Source organism: Urocampus carinirostris, chromosome 5 (assembly GCF_059441175.1).
Source record: "Urocampus carinirostris isolate Australia breed hairy pipefish chromosome 5, RoL_Ucar_1.0, whole genome shotgun sequence".
Classification (NCBI taxonomy): domain Eukaryota; kingdom Metazoa; phylum Chordata; class Actinopteri; order Syngnathiformes; family Syngnathidae; genus Urocampus; species Urocampus carinirostris.
The window spans coordinates 47,141,375-47,162,343 of NC_142353.1; the positions used below are offsets into that span (position 1 = coordinate 47,141,375).

Sequence of the window (20,969 nt, forward strand, 5' to 3'; positions counted from 1 at the left end):
GACCCGCTAAGGGATTGAATCTGGCCCGCGAGACAACACTCAGAGAAGCGCAAGAGAAAAACAAGCTGCAGGTTGAAATATGTCAACTTGATGTTGCCAAAGCCAGGTGCCTCCAACAAAGACACTGTACTTGGATTTATTTATTTATTTATCTCTTTCTCTCTCTCTCTCTCTCTCTCTCGCTCTCTCTTTCTTTCCCACCCCTTTTCTCCCACTCTGTCTCTGTCTCTTTCACTCTCTGTGTCTGTCTTTTTCTCTTCCTTTGTTGCTGTTTGTCTCTTTCTCTCTGTGTCTTTTAACCTCTTTTGTTCTAACTTCCTTTTTTCCTTTTCTCTCTTTTACCTTTCTCTCTACCTACCTTTTGCACTTTCTTTTCTCTTTTCTCTCCTTCTGTCTTTCTATTTCTCTTTGGATTTCTTTCTTCCTCTCCCTTTCTTTTCCCCCTCTCTCACAACTTTTTATCTCTCTTGTTTCTCATGCTCTCTCCCTCTCTTATTCTTTATTTGTCCCGCCCTCTCTCCTTTCCCTCCCTCTTTCTCTTATTTCTTTATCTCTCTTTTTCTTTCTCTTTAATCTATTAGTCCGGCCCCCGACAGAATGTTTGTTCTATCGTGTGGCCCCCGAGTTCAAATGAGTTGGACACCCCTGAGCTAGACGGTACTTCCGTGGCGAGCGATGGCGGTGTCAGGAGCAGGAAAAAACAGGTCAGTAGCCGGGACAGGAGAGCAAAAACATGGTCGTGATCAGAAAATGGGTCGAAGCCGGGAACAGGCGTGAGTCAGGGTCGAAAAGCTTGCCTAGCGTAAACTGAGGTTCGCAGACCGACTGACAACAGGTGATAGAAAGACGGGGGTTTAAATAGTGACAGGGAGCCAATCAGCAACCAAGGCAGGTGCCTCACATCAGTAGTTATGACAGAAAGTGATTGGTGAAATTTATATTTGACAGGCTAAAAATTGGGGTATGGGTTAAAAAGGTAGGAAGGGTGAGGAGGAAATACCGTATTTTCTGTGCATGAGGCCCACCCCTAATTTTTATGACAATCGCTATAACCTTTTGTTTGACATGCTGTATAACACATACGGCCATGATGAACACAATACCAATATAAAATTTTCAATTAATTTATAAGTCCGATTTTTCATCAAATATACAAAAGAATTGTTTCTCCCATTGTGCTTTTTTTTTGTGTTTATTCGTATATTTCAGGACAACTTTCGGTTTTCTCCATTGTCTAACGTTTTTATCTAGTACTGTGAATAAAACGAGTGTGATAATCTCATGTGGTGCCAACTGCCTCGTACTCTGATTGGCTCCCTGTCCCTATTCAAACCCACTCTATTCCATCACCTGTTGTCAGTCCGCCTGCGAACCTCTGTTAACACTAGGCAAGCCTTTTCCGACCCTGACTCCCACCTGTTTTTTGCTCCCGTCTGTTCCCTGGTTTTTGATCCTGTCCACGTCTACTCTCCTCTCCTGGCTTTCGACTTGTTTCCGACCACGTTTTTGCTCTCCTGTCCCGGCTACTGACCTGTTTTTCCGTTCCCCACACTGCCATCGGAATTAGAAGTGACACGAAGCCTAAAAAAAAATCTAGCCTGACCTGACCCGAGACCGTAGGTATGAAAGTCTGTCCCAGCCCAATCCCCCAAAAAATGGAGGAGGGCTTTCCTCTCGCTGACTTTCTTTTTAAATTATTCACCCGTCATTGTTCTTTGTTTCTTTTTCTTTGTGGAGGATCCGTAACGACTGATATTTGAGGTCTGAATTTTGGCTCGGGCTATGGCTTAAGTCTTAAGATCTTATCCCTACTTGGGGCTATAAGGAAAACACCAGCACCATCCATCCATCCATTATCTGCACCGCTTATCCTCAGTAGGGTCGCAGGGGTGCTGGAGCCCATCCCAGCTATCTTCGGGCTGTGGGCAGTGGACACCCTGAACTGGTTGCCAGCCAATCAGAAGGCTCATTCATACCTAGGGACAATTTGGACCGGCTATTTTAACCTTACATGAATGATTTTGGAATGTGGGAGGAAACCAGAGTGCCCGGAGGAAACCCAGTCAAGCACGGGGAGAACATGCAAACTCCAGCACCATTTTTTCAAAATGATTTCTTTAAGCACATTTTGATTTTGAATCAAAACAAATCTTTCTAACTGTAACTATCGCTTTCGTCTAGTCCGCCTTCCTACAATGCCACCCCACCCCCAGCGTCCTTCAAACACCACCACCCTATCCCCACAGATCACCAGAAAGGAGGAAATAAAGATAATTGGATGCAATTATCTTCAAAGAGGTAGCTCGTTTCCTCAACTCAGCAACTAAACTTTGCTTAGAAGTTACCTCCGCCCCCTGAAAAGAAAACATCTCATTACCGGTGACAGCCCCGGAAATCTTTTGAAACTGCTTTTGAAACCGCGGTAACGGACAAAATGTACCTGTGCCCAGGAAAAGAACGTTGTAGGCTCTTTGGTCCAGCCCGGTCACCCGATCCACGACCAGCCTGGTGAAATTGACACCTTTGGTGAGGAGCAAAGGCCGAGCGAGGGCTTTTTCCTCCATCAGTGGATGTTTTTTGGCAAAGTTGAGCGTCGCATCAGGTAGCTGCAGAGAACTGTTGTAGCCGCTTTCTCGGTCTGAGTTTGTTATGCACTGCGGCACAGAAACATAGGGAACAAAACATATATCAGGCAAGGATTACAAGAAAAAAACAGAAACGACTCATTTATCTCATTTAAACCTCTTTATAAATCCCGATTTGCATGCGGGTGTTCGTATGTGGCTTATAGGCTCGGAAACGGCTGAACGGATTTTGGTGAAAATCGACACAGTCGTACTTTAGGCCTCTGCGAGAGTCGTGAACTAGGTTTTGTGTCAAGGTACCCCCCAAAAGTCCCTGTTCCTCCCCCTCCTCACTGATGGATGGGCCAGCACAAGTGGGGAGAATCACAATCAAGCCCTTCTTTCTTCTCATGCTCCGAATCTCCCTCCTTGACAGAGACTAGTGTCTACATCCCCACACTCGCCTCACGTTCACTGTAGAGTGAACAAAATATAGCATATAGTATAATATAGTAGTAAAATGGTTGGTTAACCAGTGCGGTGGTACGGCACTATTTCCTGAGGTGTGTCTTGGGCAAGTACAGCCTAGTTGCGCCCATTTAGTTAAATACTATTTTAAATTCATTCATTTCACGCATAATGTTACATTATGATAGGTACAAAATAATTTGAAGAGTTTATAGAACCGGTTCTTTAAAAATAACTCCAATTCCCATCAGTCATAGCAATTTGAAAACACTTATTCTTGTCAGAATATTTTGCAGAGAATGTATTTAAAAAAACTTACATGAGTGTGTTTTGGTAAGGTTGTTGACAATTAATTAAAAATCGCAACGGTCCAAACTGTCAAGACCAGAACAGAGACAGGACCCACTTGCGTAGCTTTCTCTCAGTTTTATTGGAAAGAAGGGAAAGGATTGAACACACGACCCGGTGGTCGCTGGTCGCTCTGAACGCGGAAGTGGGACTTCCGTGGCGAGCCATGGCGGTGTCGGGTGTCGGGAGCGGGAAAAAAAGGTCAGTAGCCGGGACAGGAAAGCAAAAAACGTGGTCGAGATCAGAAAATGGGTCGAAGCCGGGAAACAGACGGGGCCAAAACAGTCCCGTCTACCGACCTGTTTTTGTGTCCCCGACACCGCCATCGCTCGCTAAGGAAGATCCACTTCCGTATTGGGATCACAATCTGAGTGCAAGAACGACTCGCGGGTGCTGCCCTCCCTCTTTCTTTCAACAAAATTGTAAGAAAACGTTACGCGATTGGGTCCACCCTGTGTGCTGGTCGTGACAATTTTCTCCTCAGATCTATACACTTCACACAGGTCACCTTTTTTGACTTTAAAACTGTGAATTTCTCTTAAAAGTGAGAGATTTTCACATCTCAGGGTCTGACATACCTCGTACCACCAGGGGGCCCCAACCGGGGTTTCAAACTGGGCAGTGTCCAGTTATCACACACCTGTGTCCAACTGTCCTGAAACCTTGATATGGATATTTTGATCAACAGACCTTAATTCATGTGTCATTTTCACCTCCATCATGAGCCAGGTTTGTTTCTGGTGTTTCTTTGTTACTTTGCCAACTGCAATTTCTGGTTTGCAATAGTGTATTACACTATGACCGTTTTTTTAGACATTGTGAAAGAGTTGTAAATGTTTGATTTCTCTTATATAGTTTTTTTTTTTACTTTCTGCTTTGGATATGCTCTTTTCATTGTGCCTCCTTGTTTTTAGTGGTTTTGTCATTAGATGCAATCCCTTGTTTTAAGCACCACTGCCTCCAGTTTCCTGCCACCCCCGCATGGGTCCATAATCCTCAAAAACTTGATTTTTTTTTTTATATCACATGGCTCAGTGAAGTACTGATCCTGGGAACATCTACTTGAGTACAGTAAGACAGGACTTCGTAGGTGTTTCCTACCGAGCCGGGCCGAGGATTGGGTACAGGTCCGGTATAGCGCCCCCATCGTTGAGATGTCTCTCTGTATTCCTTGTAGGACCCGTCAAAGACTTTCTTCACGTCCCCGATTTGGTACTGACACACCGCCGACACGTCCACGTCACCCCTGCAACGAGGAAAACCAGGCGAGAAGTTAGCGAAAGGAGAGACACGAATTAGCCGTCGTCCTTTTTGCCAGAAACGTGACGTTTTGCTGCTGCGCGACCAGCCGTGCAGAATAACAGGGGAGGCAAGGCGAGACTGTGCCTCACCTGTCATTATGGAAAAATACAATGAAAAATATATTTAATGTTATCGTTTATTCAGTGTTCAAGTTCTTTCTTATTTTTCACAGTTTTTTTCCTCAAAATGGCCTGATTGTTATAACATACAGTAGCATGAATGTTATGATTACAATTAGTATGTATCACTGAGCTGAGAGTGAGGCATGCAATTCTGTTGCCTCACGGCAGAGGGCGATACTGAAAAGCAAGGATTCTGATTTGGCCCAATGTGACGGCCGCTGCTTACAGGACAAATAGAAATTCGAGTATTTTTTTATCTATGCATTCAGGTGATAATTTTAGCCCACGCCATTTCCGACATTGCGACTGTAAATAAAAAAAAGGAAAGTTGACTGTGAGGGCCGCCGCTTCCAGGACAAGTGGAAATTGGAGTATTTTTTTTAATCTATGCATTCAGGTGATAATTTTAGCCCACGGCATTTCCACTTTGCGAGTGTAAATATAAAAAGGATAGCTGACTGTGAGGGCCGCCGCTTGCAGGACAAGTAGAAATTGGAGTATTTTTTTATCTATGCATTGACGTGATAATTTTTTCCCACGCTATTTCAAGCATTGCGACTGTAAATAAAAAAGGAAAGCTGAATGTGAGGGTCACCGCTTCCAGGACTAGTAGAAATTGGAGTATTTTTTTGCCCATGGATTCACGTGATAATTTTAGCTCATGCCATTTCCAACATTGCGAGTGTAAATAGAAAAAGGAAAGCTGAATGTGACGGCTGCTGCTTCCAGGACAGGTAAAAATGTGAGTATTTTTTTTATCTATGCATTGACGTGATAATTTTAGCCCATGTCATTTCCAACATTGCGACTGTAAATAAAAAAGGAAAGCTGACTGTGAGGGTCGCCGCTTCCAGGACAAGTAGAAACTGGAGTATTTTTTTTCCCTATGCAGTCACGTGATAGTTTTAGCCCACGCCATTTCCAACATTGTGACTGTAAATAAAAAAAGGAAAGTTGACTGTGAGGGCCGCTGCTTCCAGGACAAGTAGAAATTGGAGTATTTTTTTGGCCATGGATTCACGTGATAATTTTAGCCCACCCCAACGCAACTGTAAATAAAAAAAGGAACGCGGACTGCTTTGACAACACGTCAAAATTGGGATATTTTTTCACCAAAATCCTCAACACCTACGTCTGCCTAATTTGCCAAGAGACTGTGACTTTTTCCAAAGAATATAACATCAAGAGGCCAGACGAAACATGCAGACTACAAAACGCTAACTGGAAACAATCTGTGAAAAGGTGAAGGAACTAGAAGCTGTTTTCGCGAAACCCTGGGAGTCAAATGAAAATGCTACAAAGGCGAGCTACGAGGCGGCGTCGCTAATTTAATAAAAGCTGTTGAAAGAATGTAAGGCACTCACACCAAATCCGACCCCGGCTTTCTCAAAAGTCAACATACCCCTGCTCTAGGTCTTTACGACTTCTTAATCATAAAATGACGGCTCTTTCATTCATGACGATGAATCCGATCTTCTCCTCGTGTCAAAAATCCGATGGATCTGATAATATCTTAAACCTTCAAAGCTAACGTTCGAATAATACCCAAAGATCTCCGCGTTATCTCTTTTCAGAAGCTGAGAGGTTTTGAAGGAATCACGCGGAGAACAAAAAGAATCGAGATTCCTTTCAAGGAGCGAAGAAACAAAGCTCGGAGTTCAAAGCCCAATCCCTCGGCAACGTGATATCTGGACCGGGAACACAAAAAGTCCCCGGTCAAAGGACACCGCTCGGGGACAGACGGCGTCTCGGTTTTCCAGAAGAAAACCGAGACGTCCCCCCGTCCCCGTCCTTGCTCCCGTTTCCTTTGTTGTGGGACGAGCCGTCTGCCCAAAAATGACGTGGGCGCTTCTTCAAATAGTGACGTTGGTGTTTCTGCATAGCCATTGGATGTGTCACAAGGAGGATCAAAAGAAATTGATACGATAGATCAGGGGTTTGGGGCCTATGGCTCGCGGGCCAGATACGGCTCTTTTTATCACTGCATACGGCTCGGAGATCTATCTATCTATCAAGACATATCTATCTCGACATCTATCTATCTAGACATCTATCTATCTATGTATCATCTATCTAGACATCTATCCATCTATCTATCTATCTATCTATCTATCTATCTATCTAGACATCTAGATATCTAAACATCTATCTATCTAGACATCTATCTATGTAGACATATATCTATCTAGACATCCATCTATCTATCTAGATATGTATCTATCTTTCCATCTATTTATCCATATATCTAGATATCTATCTGTCTATCATCTATCTAGATTTCTATTTATCTATCAATCATCTATCTAGACATCTATCCACATACCTACCTACCTACCTACCTACCTACCCAGACATCCATCTATCTATTTATCTATCTATCTACCCATCTACCCATCTACCCATCTATCTATCTACCCATCTACCCATCTACCCATCTACCCATCTATCTATCTATCTATCTATCTATCTATCTATCTATCTATCTATCTATCTATCTATCTATCTATCTAGACATCTATCTAGACATCTATCTAGACATCTATCTATCTAGACATCTATCTATCTAGATATCTATCTATCTAGACATCCATCTATCTATCTAGATATATATCTATCTATCCATCTATTTATCCATATATCTAGATATCTATCTGTCTATCATCTATCTAGATATCTATCTATCTATCAATCATCGTTCTAGACATCTATCTAGATATCCATTTATCTAGACATCTATCCATCCATCTACCTACCTACCTACCTACCTACCTACCTACCTACCTACCTACCTACCTACCTACCTACCTACCTACCTACCTACCTACCTACCTACCTACCTACCTACCTACCTACCTACCTATCTATCTATTTATCTATCTATCTATCTATCTAGACATCTATCTAGACATCTATCTATCTAGACATCTATCTATCTAGATATCTATCTATATAGACATCCATCTATCTATCTTGATATATATATATCTATCCATCTATTTATCCATATATCTAGATATCTATCTGTCTATCATCTATCTAGATATCTATCTATCTATCTATCAATCATCGTTCTAGACATCTATCTAGATATCCATTTATCTAGACATCTATCCATCTACCTACTTACCTACCTACCTACCTACCTACCTACCTACCTACCTACCTACCTACCTACCTACCTACCTACCCATCCACCCATCTATCTATCCACCTATCTATCCACCTATCTATCTATCTATCTAGACATCTATCTAGACATCTATCTATCTATCTAGACATCTATCTATCTAGACATCCATCTATCTATCTAGATATATATCTCTCTATCCATCTATCCATCTATTTATCCATCTATCTAGATATCTATCTATCTATCAATCATCTATCTAGACATCTATCTAGACGTCTATCCATCTACCTACCTACTTATCTATCTATCCATCTATTTATCCATCTATCTAGATATCTATCTATCTATCAATCATCTATCTATCCATCTATCTAGACATCTATCTATCTATCTATCTAGACATCTATCTATCTAGACATCCATCTATCTATCTAGATATATATCTCTCTATCCATCTATCCATCTATTTATCCATCTATCTAGATATCTATCTATCTATCAATCATCTATCTAGACATCTATCTAGACGTCTATCCATCTACCTACCTACTTATCTATCTATCCATCTATTTATCCATCTATCTAGATATCTATCTATCTATCAATCATCTATCTATCCATCTATCTAGACATCTATCTAGACATCTATCTAGACGTCTATCCATCTACCTACCTACCTATCTATCTATCTATCAACTGTTGCCGCGCTCATCAAAATAAAAGCAAAGCCTTCCCAAGGTTTGATTTTGACTCCAGAAGACGATGAGCCCCGAGCGAGCGAGTCTTTAAGTGGGCGTACCAGGTCCAGAAAAACAACAACCGCGCCACATTTTCTTACGAGGTCCCGAGACGATTGTGGCCGAGAAAACGGCATCCCAAAACAAATAAGATTTTTTGTCCGGGTAATTTCCAGCTGCTGTCCTTTTGCCTTTTGACTCACCATTGGGCGTCGGTAGGGTTACTTGAACTGGATTACTTTCAATGACTTTTGGATGACTCCGATAGCAAATATGCTGATAAAAGACAAAAGAAACTAAATAGGAATAAAATTACTCAATTTTGTGCAGGCTTGGGGAGTAACGGAATACACGGAACAGCAAAAATGATGTTTGGATTTATTTTCTTTTTGTTTCTGTCGCATTTGATGTTCGTTTTGCTGGAGATCAAAGAGATCAAAGCCGGGAGAGAAAGCTTACCGCGTGTTGTGAGTCATCATTTTATTCCTATTTAGTTTCATTTGTCTTGTATTAGCATATTTGCTATTGGAGTCATCCAAAAGTCATTGAAAGTAATCCAGTTCAAGTAACCCTACCCAACCCCGCATTTGATTTTCGTTTTGCCGGAGATCAAAGAGATCAAAGGCAGGAGAGAAAGCTTACCGCGTGTTGTGAGTCATCATTTTATTCCTATTTACTTTCTTTTGTCTTGTATTAGCATATTTGGTATTGGAGTAATCCAAAAGTCATTGAAAGTAATCCAGTTCAAGTAACCCTACCCAACCCTGCATTTGATGATCGTTTTGCCGGAGATCAAAGAGATCAAAGCCAGGAGAGAAAGCTTACCACGTGTTGTGAGTCATCATTTTATTCCTATTTACTTTCTTTTGTCTTGTATTAGCATATTTGGTATTGGAGTAATCCAAAAGTCATTGAAAGTAATCCAGTTCAAGTAACCCTACCCAACCCTGCATTTGATGATCGTTTTGCCGGAGATCAAAGAGATCAAAGCCAGGAGAGAAAGCTTACCACGTGTTGTGAGTCATCATTTGATTCATATTGAGTTTCTTTTGTCTTGTATGAGCAGATTTGCTATTGGTGTCATCCAAAAGTCATTAAAAGTAATCCAGTTCAAGTAACCCTACCCAACCCCGCTCACCATTGGGCGTGGAAGATGCCGAAGAACGCCGTCCCTCTCCAGTCTTGTCCCGGCAGGGTGAAGACGGCTCGGAGGTGGTTGAAGGAGACGTGACGCTCGGGGAGGGAGCAGTCCAGACGAGCTTTTTGGAAGGTGGTCCATTTTTTTTGCAGGGTTCGGGTGCCGCCCAGGTCCCCCTGTAGAAGAGACATGTTCATTTTTTTTCCACATATCGCTTTCCGTTGAAAATATAAAAAGAATTGTCTTTATTGCCATTTATATCAACGTTGGAAAACACTCTATGCAACCAGATAAGATTTCTAGTTCCTCCTGTTAGTTATCGATCTCCTGATTTGTTGGCAATCCTGTCTGTCCCTTCCTGTCCTGTAACATGGCACTCCAGGGTAAAACATTTAAACAAGACACAAAAGAAAAAAGACGATCGGGATTGGCTAGGCGACATAGTGCTTTGAAAAACTGGCCCAAGTTATAAGAATAATAATAATGCAGTTGCAACAATAGTGGAATGAAAATAGGGGCGGCAGTAGCTCAGGGGGTAAAGCGCTTGTCTCGGGATCGAGGGATCCCAGATCGAATCCCGGCTCGTCCGTGTTACATGTCGAAGTGTCCTTGGGTAAGACACTGAACCCCTAATACCTCTAATAAGCAGGTTAGTGCCTTAGATGGCTGCAAATCCGCAGAAATTTGGGGCGGCAGTAGCTCAGGAGGTAGAGCGCTTGTCTCGGGATCGAGGGATCCCAGATCGAATCCCGGCTCGTCCGTGTTACATGTCGAAGTGTCCTTGGGTAAGACACTGAACCCCTAATACCCCCAATAAGCAGGTTAGCGCCTTAGATGGCTGCAAGGCCGCAGAAAAGTTGGGGCGGCAGTAGCTCAGGAGGTAGAGCGCTCGTCTCGGGATCAAGGGATCCCAGTTCGAATCCCGGCTTGTCCGTGTTACATGTGGAAGTGTCCTTGGGTAAGACACTGAACCCCTAATACCCCCAATAAGCAGGTTACATGGCTGCACAGCCGCTATTGGGAAATGTGGAGCACATTGTAAAACGCTTTGGGAAGTCATTGACTTGAAAAGCGCTATAGAAATGCACATCATTTCATTTCATTTCATTTCAAAATAAGTGTAAAAACATTAAGCAGCAGTAATTCAAAAGACCCATTATAAATAAATATGTATATATAAATATGTATATATATACCTAAATATACATAAATATACATATATATATATATACATAAATATATATATAATTGAATAGAATAGAATATACCTTTATTCTCATTGTTACAACATGGGTTTAATATAGTGTGACAACGAAATTGGGCGTGACACTCCAGGTCCACGTTTTACAGTTAGGATAAGGAAAACAAAGATGTTTTGTACTGTCCTTGTTGCAGGCTTTGTTTTCCTCGGGAAGGGGGTGTATATATATATATATATATATATATATACATATATTTTTCGACAATTCAACTCACAAAAAACGTACATTTTTTGGGGATGTCGAAAAATAGATTTTTTCAGAGTACGGGACATTACTGTAGTGTTTCTTTCCGCCGCTACCGGCGTGTGGCACTGTGAGAGATTACCCTGTCGTGTCCTGCACGGTTGTCATGGCGCCCAGCTGGCCCCGCCCCTTGACACCGGCTGACCTGCATTTTCCCGATTACTCCTATGGGTACTTAAACGCGCCTTTTGGAACTGCCCTTTGCCAGATCAAGCACAACAAGCATAAACAGGTTCAAACAAGTGTAAACAACCATCTGGCAAAGGGCAGTTCCAAAAGGCGCGTTTAAGTACCCATAGGAGTAATCAGGAAAATGCAGGTCAGCCGGTGTCAAGGGGCGGGGCCAGCTGGGCGCCATGACAACCGTGCAGGACATGACATTTTCATCATCCACCCGAAGAAGAAACACGGCTTTTACTTCCTAGTTCATGTGAAAACATTCTATATTGTATCTCCAGTGCCCTAAGGAACTTTGACATTTTTACTGTTTAATATCTTCTGCATGCAATCAATAGGATTGGTGTAAAGAAGAGGCGAGCGGAATAAGAAAGATTGATGCGGTTGAAAAAAGGGTTGGATCGCTTTTTTCGCTAACTTTCCACCACGGATGAGGAAGTCGCCTAACTCTTGAAGCCCATCTTCCAAAAGTAAGTGAAACTTCACTTTATAGAGCATATTCTTTATGAAATGTTTATTTTTGAGTGCAAAACAATACAGGTTACTTATACAAGCCTTAAACATACTTATATAAACCTCCATCCATGAGGACTCGCTGACTTTCTTTTTAAATTATCCACCCGTCATTGTTCTTTGTTTCTTTGTGGAGGATCCGTAACGACTGATATCTGAGGTCTGAATTTTGGCTCGGGCTATGGCTTAAGATCTTATCTCTACTTGGGGCTATAAGGAAAACACCAGCACCATCCATCCATCCATTTTCTGCACCGCTTATCCTCAGTAGGGTCGCGGGGGTGCTGGAGCCCATCCCAGCTATCATCGGGCAGTGGGAAGGGGACACCCGGGACAGACAATTCGCTCGCTCATTCACACCTAGGGAGATTTCGGTTAAGCCAATCAACCTGAAATGCATGTTTTTGGAATATGCCTGGAGGAAACCCACGAAAGCACGGGGAGAACATGCAAACTCCACATAGGAGGTTCGATCTCATGCTCAGAACTGTCCGCCGTGCTGTCCTCATGAAAACTTACACTTATACAATATAATCGACACTATCTCCAATGTTGTTACTGGCGCAAAAACCACACAGTAATGGTGATAATCGTGCTGTTGGAATGAGACACAGCAAACCCGTGCAATACCAATATCAGCAGGACGCTTTGAATTATTCATTGCTTGAGTGCTCATCGAGCGCGGGCATCTGTTTGGGGTATCGTTCCGAAGGGCTTTATTGTTCTTCTTAGCCATTAAAGGGTGTTCTCCATAAAAATATGCAACTATATTGTAATTACACACGTTTTCAGCCTGTGACTGCTCGACGTGTGCTCGTCGCTCAAATCGGTGGAGCGGTCGATTCTAAGATAATTGTTTTGGGGCGTTAATAGAGGATTTTAATGCTTAAATTCGATTACCATACTTATTAGAGAGAATGCACCGTTAACCCTATGTTCATTTACACCAGGAGTGTCAAACTCATTTGAACTCGGGGGCCAAACCATAGAACAAACATTCTGTCGGGGGCCGGACGAGTAGATTAAAGAGAAAGTAAAAGAGAAAAAGAAATAAGAGAAAGAGGGAAGGAAAAGGAGAGAGGGCGGGACAAAGAAAGAAAAAAAGAGAGAGGGAGAGAGCGTGAGAAACAAAAGATAAAAAGTCGTGAGAGAGGGGGAAAAGAAAGGGAGAGGAAAAAAGGAATCCAAAGAGAAATAGAAAGACAGAAGGAGAGAAAAGAAAGCGCAAAAGGTAGGAAGAGAGAAAGAGAAAAGGAAAAAAATGAAGTAAGAGCAAAAGAAATAAAAAAGACAGAGAGAGAGAAAGAGACAAAGAGCAACAAAGGAAGAGAAAAAGAGAGACACAGAGAGTGAAAGAGACAAAGACAGAGAGTGGGAGAAAAGAGGTGGAAAAGAAAGAGAGAAAGCGAGAGAAACTCAAACTCATTTGACCTCGGGGGAGGCAAGAGAGAAAGACAAACAAAGAGAGAGAAAAGAATGAGAGAGCAAAAGATGGTAAAAGACAGAAAGAGACAAGGAACAAAGAGGAAAAGGGAGACAGGGAGAGTGCAAGAGAGAGATAGAGGCTGAGAGAAAAAGGGGAGGAAGAAAGAGAGAACGTGAGAAAGAAAAGAGATAAAAAGAGTGAAAGAAATCCAAAGAGAAATAGAAAGACAGAAGGAGAGAAAAGAGAAGGAGAGAAAGATAGACGGGGAAAGCAAAAGAGAGAAAGAGAAAAAAGAATGAGAGAGCAAAAGATGGTCAAAAGACACAGAGAGAAAGAGACAATAAACAAAGAGAAAAGGAGAAACAGAGAGAGTGCAAGAGAGAGATAAACTGAGAGACAAAGGGAGGAAGAGAGAGAGAGAAACTCAAACTCATTTGACCTCGGGGGAGGCAAGAGAGAAAGACAGAAAAAGAGAGAGAAAAGGAAAAAAGAATGAGAGAGCAAAAGATGGTAAAAGACAGAAAGAAACAAGGAACAAGAGAGAGAGAGAGAGAGAGAGAGAGAGAGAGAGAGAGAGAGAGAGAGAGAGAGAGAGAGAGAGAGAGAGAGAGAGAGAGAGAGAGATAGAGAGAGAGAGAGAGAGAGAAATACAAGTACAGCGTTTATGAGAGGCACCTGGTTTTGGCAACATCACGTAGACATATTATAACTTGCAGCTCATTTTTCTCTTGTGCTTCCCTCAGCATTGCCTTGCGGATACAATCCCCTACTGGGCCTGATCCGGCCCACGGGCCGCCTGTTTGACACCTTTGCTCTAGACCAAGCCACACCTACCGTATACCTCCCGATGTTGACAAACAAATAAAGGATTTTATACATTTGACTATAAAGGATTTTATACGATTGACTACAAATGACATGTATTGAGTTGAATGCAATAATGGTATTCACTAACTGGGCAGGCTGTTCGAAATGCATCATATTTCGTCTAGGAAATTTTGGTAACAGGACTCGTGGATTTTCTGTATGAGATTGTGAAGCCCAGGGGGCTTTCTTGGCACGCCCACGGGAGGAGCCGAATCAATCGTCACTCTCAGCATTCCGCTTACCTTACAGACGCGAGCGACTCTGGCCACGTTGAGCTCGGTGTCGCAGTCCAACTCCAGCGCTCGCTCGCTGAAGAAGAAATAGATTTTGTCGTCGTCCCCTTCCTTACTGCCGCTGCTCTCTCGAACCAGGGCGGAACCCACAAAGTCCGGTTCTGCAAGAACGCAAAACGGAGACGGGACGATTTTTGGCACTGATTCTTGGGAATGTGATGGACATCGGGGTCAGAATTTGATCATTTAGGCAGCTAAACTTCATAACCGTCCCGCGCCTTCTGATTGGATAACCGATTGGGGGCGGAACCACCGAAGCAGGAAGCTGTCCCCGCTCCAAACTGTCCTGTTACTGTCCAGTAACTGCAGCCACAGACTGCAGAGCGAGAGTCAGGGCTGTCACTAATTATTTTCATATTCCTGGAAAGAATGTATTTTTTTACTCTCCACCGTCTTTTGCGACCGACCACCCGTTCTATGATACGGCAGGGGTAAACCAGCGAAAACTGTCAGAGTGACACGGCCGCTTTCTTGTGTCCCGTTTCATCTGGAGGGACTAAAGCATGACCTTTTGGGCATTTGGGTTGGCCATGGTCAATTTTTTTGTGTTTTTTGCTACTTTTTCCTTTCTTTGTTTTTGTCTTGCTGTCGGTCACCCCTCTCGAGGGATATGACTAAGGAAGGAAGGAAGGAAGGAAGGAAGTATGGAAGGAAGGAGGGAAGTAAGAATTTAAGGAAGGAAGTAAGGATGAAAGGATGGGAGGAATGAAGGAAGGAAGTAAGGAAGGAAGGAGGGAAGGAAGGAAAGAAGGAAAAGACATGTCACGTTTATTAGTCATGTAAAAGTGTAAGGAAGTAAGAAAGTAAGGAAGGAAGGAAGGAAGGAATGAAGTAAGTAATTAAGGAAGAAGTAAGGACGGAAGGAATGGAGGAAGGGAGGAAGGAAGGAAGAAAAACACATGTCACGCTTATTAGTCATGTAAAGGTGGAAGGAAAGAAGGAAGTGAGGAAGGAAGTAAGGAAGGCAAGAAGGATGGAAGGAAAGAAGGAAGGAAGGAAAAGACATGTCACACTTATTAGTCATTTAAAAGTGGAAGGAAGGAAGGAAGGAAGGATGGAAGAAAAGAAGAAAGGAAGGAAAAGACATGTCACGCTTATTAGTCATGTAAAAGCTGAAGGAAGGAAGGAAGGAAGGAAGGATGGAAGAAAGGAAGGATGGAAGAAAAGAAAAAAAGGAGGAAAAGACATGTCACGCTTATTAGTCATGTAAAAGTGGAAGGAAGGAAGGAAGGAAGGATGGAAGAAAAGAAGAAAGGAAGGAAAAGACATGTCACGCTCATTAGTCATGTAAAAGTGGAAGGAAGGAAGGAAGGAAAAAAAACACATGTCACGCTCATTAGTCATGTAAAAGTGGAAGGAAGGAAGGAAGGAAGTAAGGAAGTGAGGAAGGAAGTAAGGAAGGCAAGAAGGATGGAAGGAAAGAAGGAAGGAAAGAAAAGACATGACACGCTTATTAGTCATGTAAAAGTGGAAGGAAGGAAGGAAGGAAGGAAGGATGGAAGAAAAGAAGAAAGGAAGGAAAAGACATGTCACGCTCATTAGTCATGTAAAAGTGGAAGGAAGGAAAGAAGGAAGGAAGGAAGGAAGGAAGAAAAACACATGTCACGCTCATTAGTCATGTAAAAGTGGAAGGAAGGAAGGAAGGAAGTAAGGAAGTGAGGAAGGAAGTAAGGAAGGCAAGAAGGATGGAAGGAAAGAAGGAAGGAAAGAAAAGACATGACACGCTTATTAGTCATGTAAAAGTGGAAGGAAGGAAGGAAGGATGGAAGAAAAGAAGAAAGGAAGGAAAAGACATGTCACGCTTATTAGTCATGTAAAAGTGGAAGGAAGGAAGAAAGGAAGTGAGGAAGGAAGTAAGGAAGGAAAGAAGGATGGAAGGAAGTAAGGAAGGAAGTAAGGAAAGAAGGATGGAAGGAAGTAAGGAAGGAAATAAGGAAGGAAGTAAGGAAGTGAGGAAGGAAGTAAGGAAGGAAAGAAGGATGGAAGGAAAGAAGGATGGAAGGAAAAGACATGTCACGCTTATTAGTCATGTAAAACTGGAAGGAAGGAGGGAAGTAAGAAAGTAAGGAAGTGAGGAAGGAAAGAAGGAAGGAAGGAAGGAAAAGACATGTATCACTTATTAGTCATGTAAAAGTGTAAAGAAGTAAGTAAGGAAGGAAGGAAGGAATGAAGTAAGTAATTAAGGAAAGAAGTATGGACGGAAGGAAGGAAGGAAGGGAAGAATGAAGGAAGGAAAGAAAAGACATGCCACACTCATTATTGATGTAAAAGTGGAAGGAAGGGAGGAAGGAAGGAAGGAAGCATGGAAGAAAAAAGAAAGGAAGGAAAAGACATGTCACGCTTATTAGTCATGTAAAAGTGGAAGGAAGGAAAGAAGGAAGGAAGAAAGTAAGTGAGGAGGGAAGGAAAGAAGGAAGAAAGGAAGTGAGGAAGGAAGTAAGGAAGTGAGGAAGGAAGTAAGGAAGGAAAGAAGGATGGAAGGAAAGAAGGAACAAAGGAAAAGACATGTCATGCTTATTAGTCAGGTAAAACTGGAAGGAAGGAAGGAAGGAAGGAAGGAAGAAAAGAAGGAAAAGACATGTCACACTTATTTGTCATGTAAAAGTGAAAGGAAGCAAGGAAGGAAGAAAGGAAGGAAGTAAAAAAGGAAGGAAGGAAGGAAGGAAGGAAGGAAGGAAGGAAGGAAGGAAGGAAGGAAGGAAGGAAGGAAGGAAGGAAGGAAAAGACATGACACGCTTATTAGTCATGTAAAAGTGGAAGGAAAGAAGGAAGGTAGGTAGGTAGCTAGGTAAGTAGATAGATAGATAGATGGATAGCTAGATAGAGAAAAAGAGAGACAGGGATAGTGAAAGAGAGAGAAAAAGACTTAGAGAAAAAGAGAGAGAATGTGAGAAACAAAATAGATAACAAGTGAAAAAGTGAAAGAGGGGGAAAGAAAGAAAGAGAAAGAAAGAAATCCAAAGAGAAAAAAAGAGAGGAGAGAAAAGGGAAAGAGAGACAGAGAGAAGGGAAAGCAAAAGAGAGAGAGAAAGAGAGAAAAGAGAGAGAAAAGGAAAAAAAGGAAGAGAAAGCAAAATAAGGTAAAAAGACACAGAGAGAGGAAGAGACAACGAAAGAGAAAAAGAGAGACAGGAAGAGTGAAAGAGAGAGATATAGACTGAGAGAAAAAGGGAAGAAAAGAGAGAGAGAGAGAGAGGTTCCTCCCAACTCTTTCTCTCTTCTTTGTTATCGGACGTCTCCGACTCCGTCCCGTCCTTTAATTAAATTCCGTCCGAAAGAATTGGCGTTACTGTCTATCTCATTTATTGTACCTGATGAATTCCTTCACGGTCGGCGCCGATTTATGTTCAGCAAAATTCATTTTCAAATTGCGATAGGACGGCCATGCTTTGAGTAGCGAAGGATTTTATATTCTATTTATTTGACTATAAAGGATTTTGTACAGTTTTATACAGGTTGCGTTTGTTGAGTGCAATGAAGATTTTTCAAAGAGAAGGCTTAAGGTCAATGACAGAGAGGGATGTTGACAGAAAACAGCGAGAACAGGGACTGATAAAGCTTTGCTGTTGCGAGTTTTTTAGACGTGGAGGCGCCCTTTGGCGAGGAGGTGGTGAAGCTGGCACCTGACCTGCCACATGGGAGGAGTCAGCACGCCACATGGGAGGGCGCATGTCTTTTCCTTCCTTCCTTACTCTTTTCACTTTTACATGACTAATAAGTGTGACATGTCTTTTCCTTCTTTCTTTCTTTCTTTCTTTCTTTCTTTCTTTCTTTCTTTCTTTCTTTCTTTCTTTCTTTCTTTCTTTCTTTCTTTCTTTCTTTCTTTCTTTCTTTCTTTCTTCCTTCCTTCCTTTCTTTTTTCCTTCCTTCCTTTCTTTCTTTCTTTCTTCCTTTCTTCTTTCCTTCCTTCCTTCCTCCCTCCCTCCCTCCCTCCCTCCTTTCTTTATTTCTTTCTTTCTTTCTTCCTTTCTTTCTTTTTTTCTTCCTTTCTTCCTTCCTTTCTTTTTTCCTACCTTTCTTTCTTTCTTTCTTTCTTTCTTTCTTCCTTTCTTCTTTCCTTCCTTCCTTCCTTCCTTCCTTTCTTCCCTCGTTCCCTCCTTCCCTCATTACTTCCTTCCTTCCTTCTTCCTTCCCTCCTTCCTTCCCTCCTTCCTTCGTGACGCACCGGTCCAGACGAGGTGGAGGCCACGTGGGGAGTTCCTGGCCCCCCCATGCGGAAGGAGCCAACACCCAAGCTTGTGAAAAGAACTTCGCAGAAGAGATGGGATTCGATTGAATTCACTTAGTTAAATAATTTAAAAAAAAAAAATCTGCCCCCGTGTGGAAATGCCGGTCTCTTGTCAATATTTTCCCTAAATTAAGAAAAGAGCATGCATTGTTGGGAGAACGAATGTTATGTTTGGTTAATGGAGTCAGATAACTCATTCGAACAATTTGGTAAACGCTACATTTGTAATCTAGTTTTTCCCTAATAGTAGACAAATGTTTTAAGTTTGCGGCTAGCTGCGTTATCAGCCTTCGGTACCGTCCGTAATCATGGTAAATGTGAACTCTTTACCAAATAAGACAGAGGAACTGGCTGTGTTGGTGAAAAACATCTAACAGGAAGTGCAGTTTGTTGTGTTCTACGGAAACGTGGCTCACGTCAAGCATCCCGGACGCTAACGTGGAGCTACCCGGCTTCAGCTCTGTTAGGGCAGACAGAGACACGAAAGCCTGCGGGAAGCGGCAAGGAGGCGGACTCGCTATCTAAGTGGACACGAGGCGGTGTAACCCTGGGCACAAAGATTTCCGTCTGCCGCAGGGACGTCGAACTTTTGGACTAGCGTGTCACGTCATCCACTCCGCTGTTGCTAAACTACAAACACAGCACCCCCAGGCCATCCTGTTCATCTGTTAATAATCAAAACAAGGATACTTGCCAAGTATGAATTTCCCTACGGGAATGAATAAAGTATCTATCTATCTATCTAGACATCTATCTATCTATGGGATCTATCTATGGTATCTATGCAGTCTATCTATCTATCTATGGTATCTATGCTGTCTATCTATCTATCTATCTATCTATCTATCTATCTATGCTAACTACCTATGCTAACTATCAATGCTATCTATCTGTGGTATCTATCTATGGTCCAAATCTATGCTATCTATCTATGCTATCTATCTATCCATGGTATCTATCTATCGTATATATCTATACTATCTATCTATGCTAACTATCTAATCTATCTATCTATGGTATCTATGCTGTCTATCTATCTATCTATCTATGGTATCTATGCTGTCTATCTATCTATCTATCTATGGTATCTATGCTGTCTATCTATCTATCTATCTATGCTAACTATCTCTGCTAACTATCAATGCTATCTATCTGTGGTATATATCTATACTATCTATCTATGCTATCTATCTATCCATGGTATCTATCTATCGTATATATCTATACTATCTATCTATGCTAACTATCTAATCTATCTATCTATGGTATCTATGGTATCTATGGTATCTATCTATTTATCTATTTTTCTATCTATCTATCTATGCTAACTATCTCTGCTAACTATCAATGCTATCTATCTGTGGTATATATCTATACTATCTATCTATGCTATCTATCTATCCATGGTATCTATCTATCGTATATATCTATACTATCTATCTATGCTAACTATCTAATCTATCTATCTATGGTATCTATGCTGTCTATCTATCTATCTATCTATCTATCTATCTATCTATCTATCTATCTATCTATGCTAACTATCAATGCTATCTATCTGTGGTATCTATCTATGGTATCAATCTATGCTATCTATCTATACTATCTCTCTCATTCTCTGTCTCTCTCTTCCTCCCTTTTTCTCTCAGTCTCTATCTCTTTCTTTCACTCTCCCTGTCTCTGTTTTTCTTCTTTCTTTGTTCCTATTTGTCTCTTTCCCTCTCTGTGTCGTTTTACCTTATTTTCCGCTCTTCCTTTTTTCCTTTTCTCTCTTTTTTTGTCTCTCTTTCACTATCTCTCCATTTCTTTCTCTTCTTCACTCCCTCTTTCTCAATTTTGCTGTTTTATTTTCGCTTTTTCATTTTGTCTCACTTTTTTCTCTTTTTCTCTCTCTTCCTCACTTTGTCTTGTTTTTGTCTTTCTTTCTCTCCATTTCATTCTTTAATCTCATTCTCTGTCTCTCTCTTTTACTTGACCCTTCTCTTTCTCTTATCTCTTTTTTCTCCTTCTCTCTTTGTTTTTGGATTTCATTCTTTCTCTTTCTTTCTTTCCCCCTTTCACTATTTCTCTTTTTATCTCTTCTGTTTATCACATTCTCTCACTCTCTCTCTCTTTCCATTTCTCTCTTTTTCTTATTTCTTTTTTTTCTCT

At 41.7% G+C, this 20,969-nt stretch overlaps 1 protein-coding gene across 1 annotated transcript in view; it reads right to left on the bottom strand.

Annotated features, from left to right (window-relative positions):
- sema4c (sema domain, immunoglobulin domain (Ig), transmembrane domain (TM) and short cytoplasmic domain, (semaphorin) 4C) overlaps positions 1 to 20,969 on the bottom strand; it is a 226,655-nt gene that overhangs the window by 27,668 nt on the left and 178,018 nt on the right. The window contains exons 9-12 of the mRNA XM_088337030.1: positions 14,540 to 14,691; positions 9,810 to 9,985; positions 4,482 to 4,626; positions 2,441 to 2,654 (exon numbers count right to left, since the gene is read on the bottom strand). Of these exons, the coding sequence (XP_088193156.1) occupies positions 2,441 to 2,654; positions 4,482 to 4,626; positions 9,810 to 9,985; positions 14,540 to 14,691 (687 nt within the window). The remainder of the gene's footprint in view (positions 1 to 2,440; positions 2,655 to 4,481; positions 4,627 to 9,809; positions 9,986 to 14,539; positions 14,692 to 20,969) is intronic.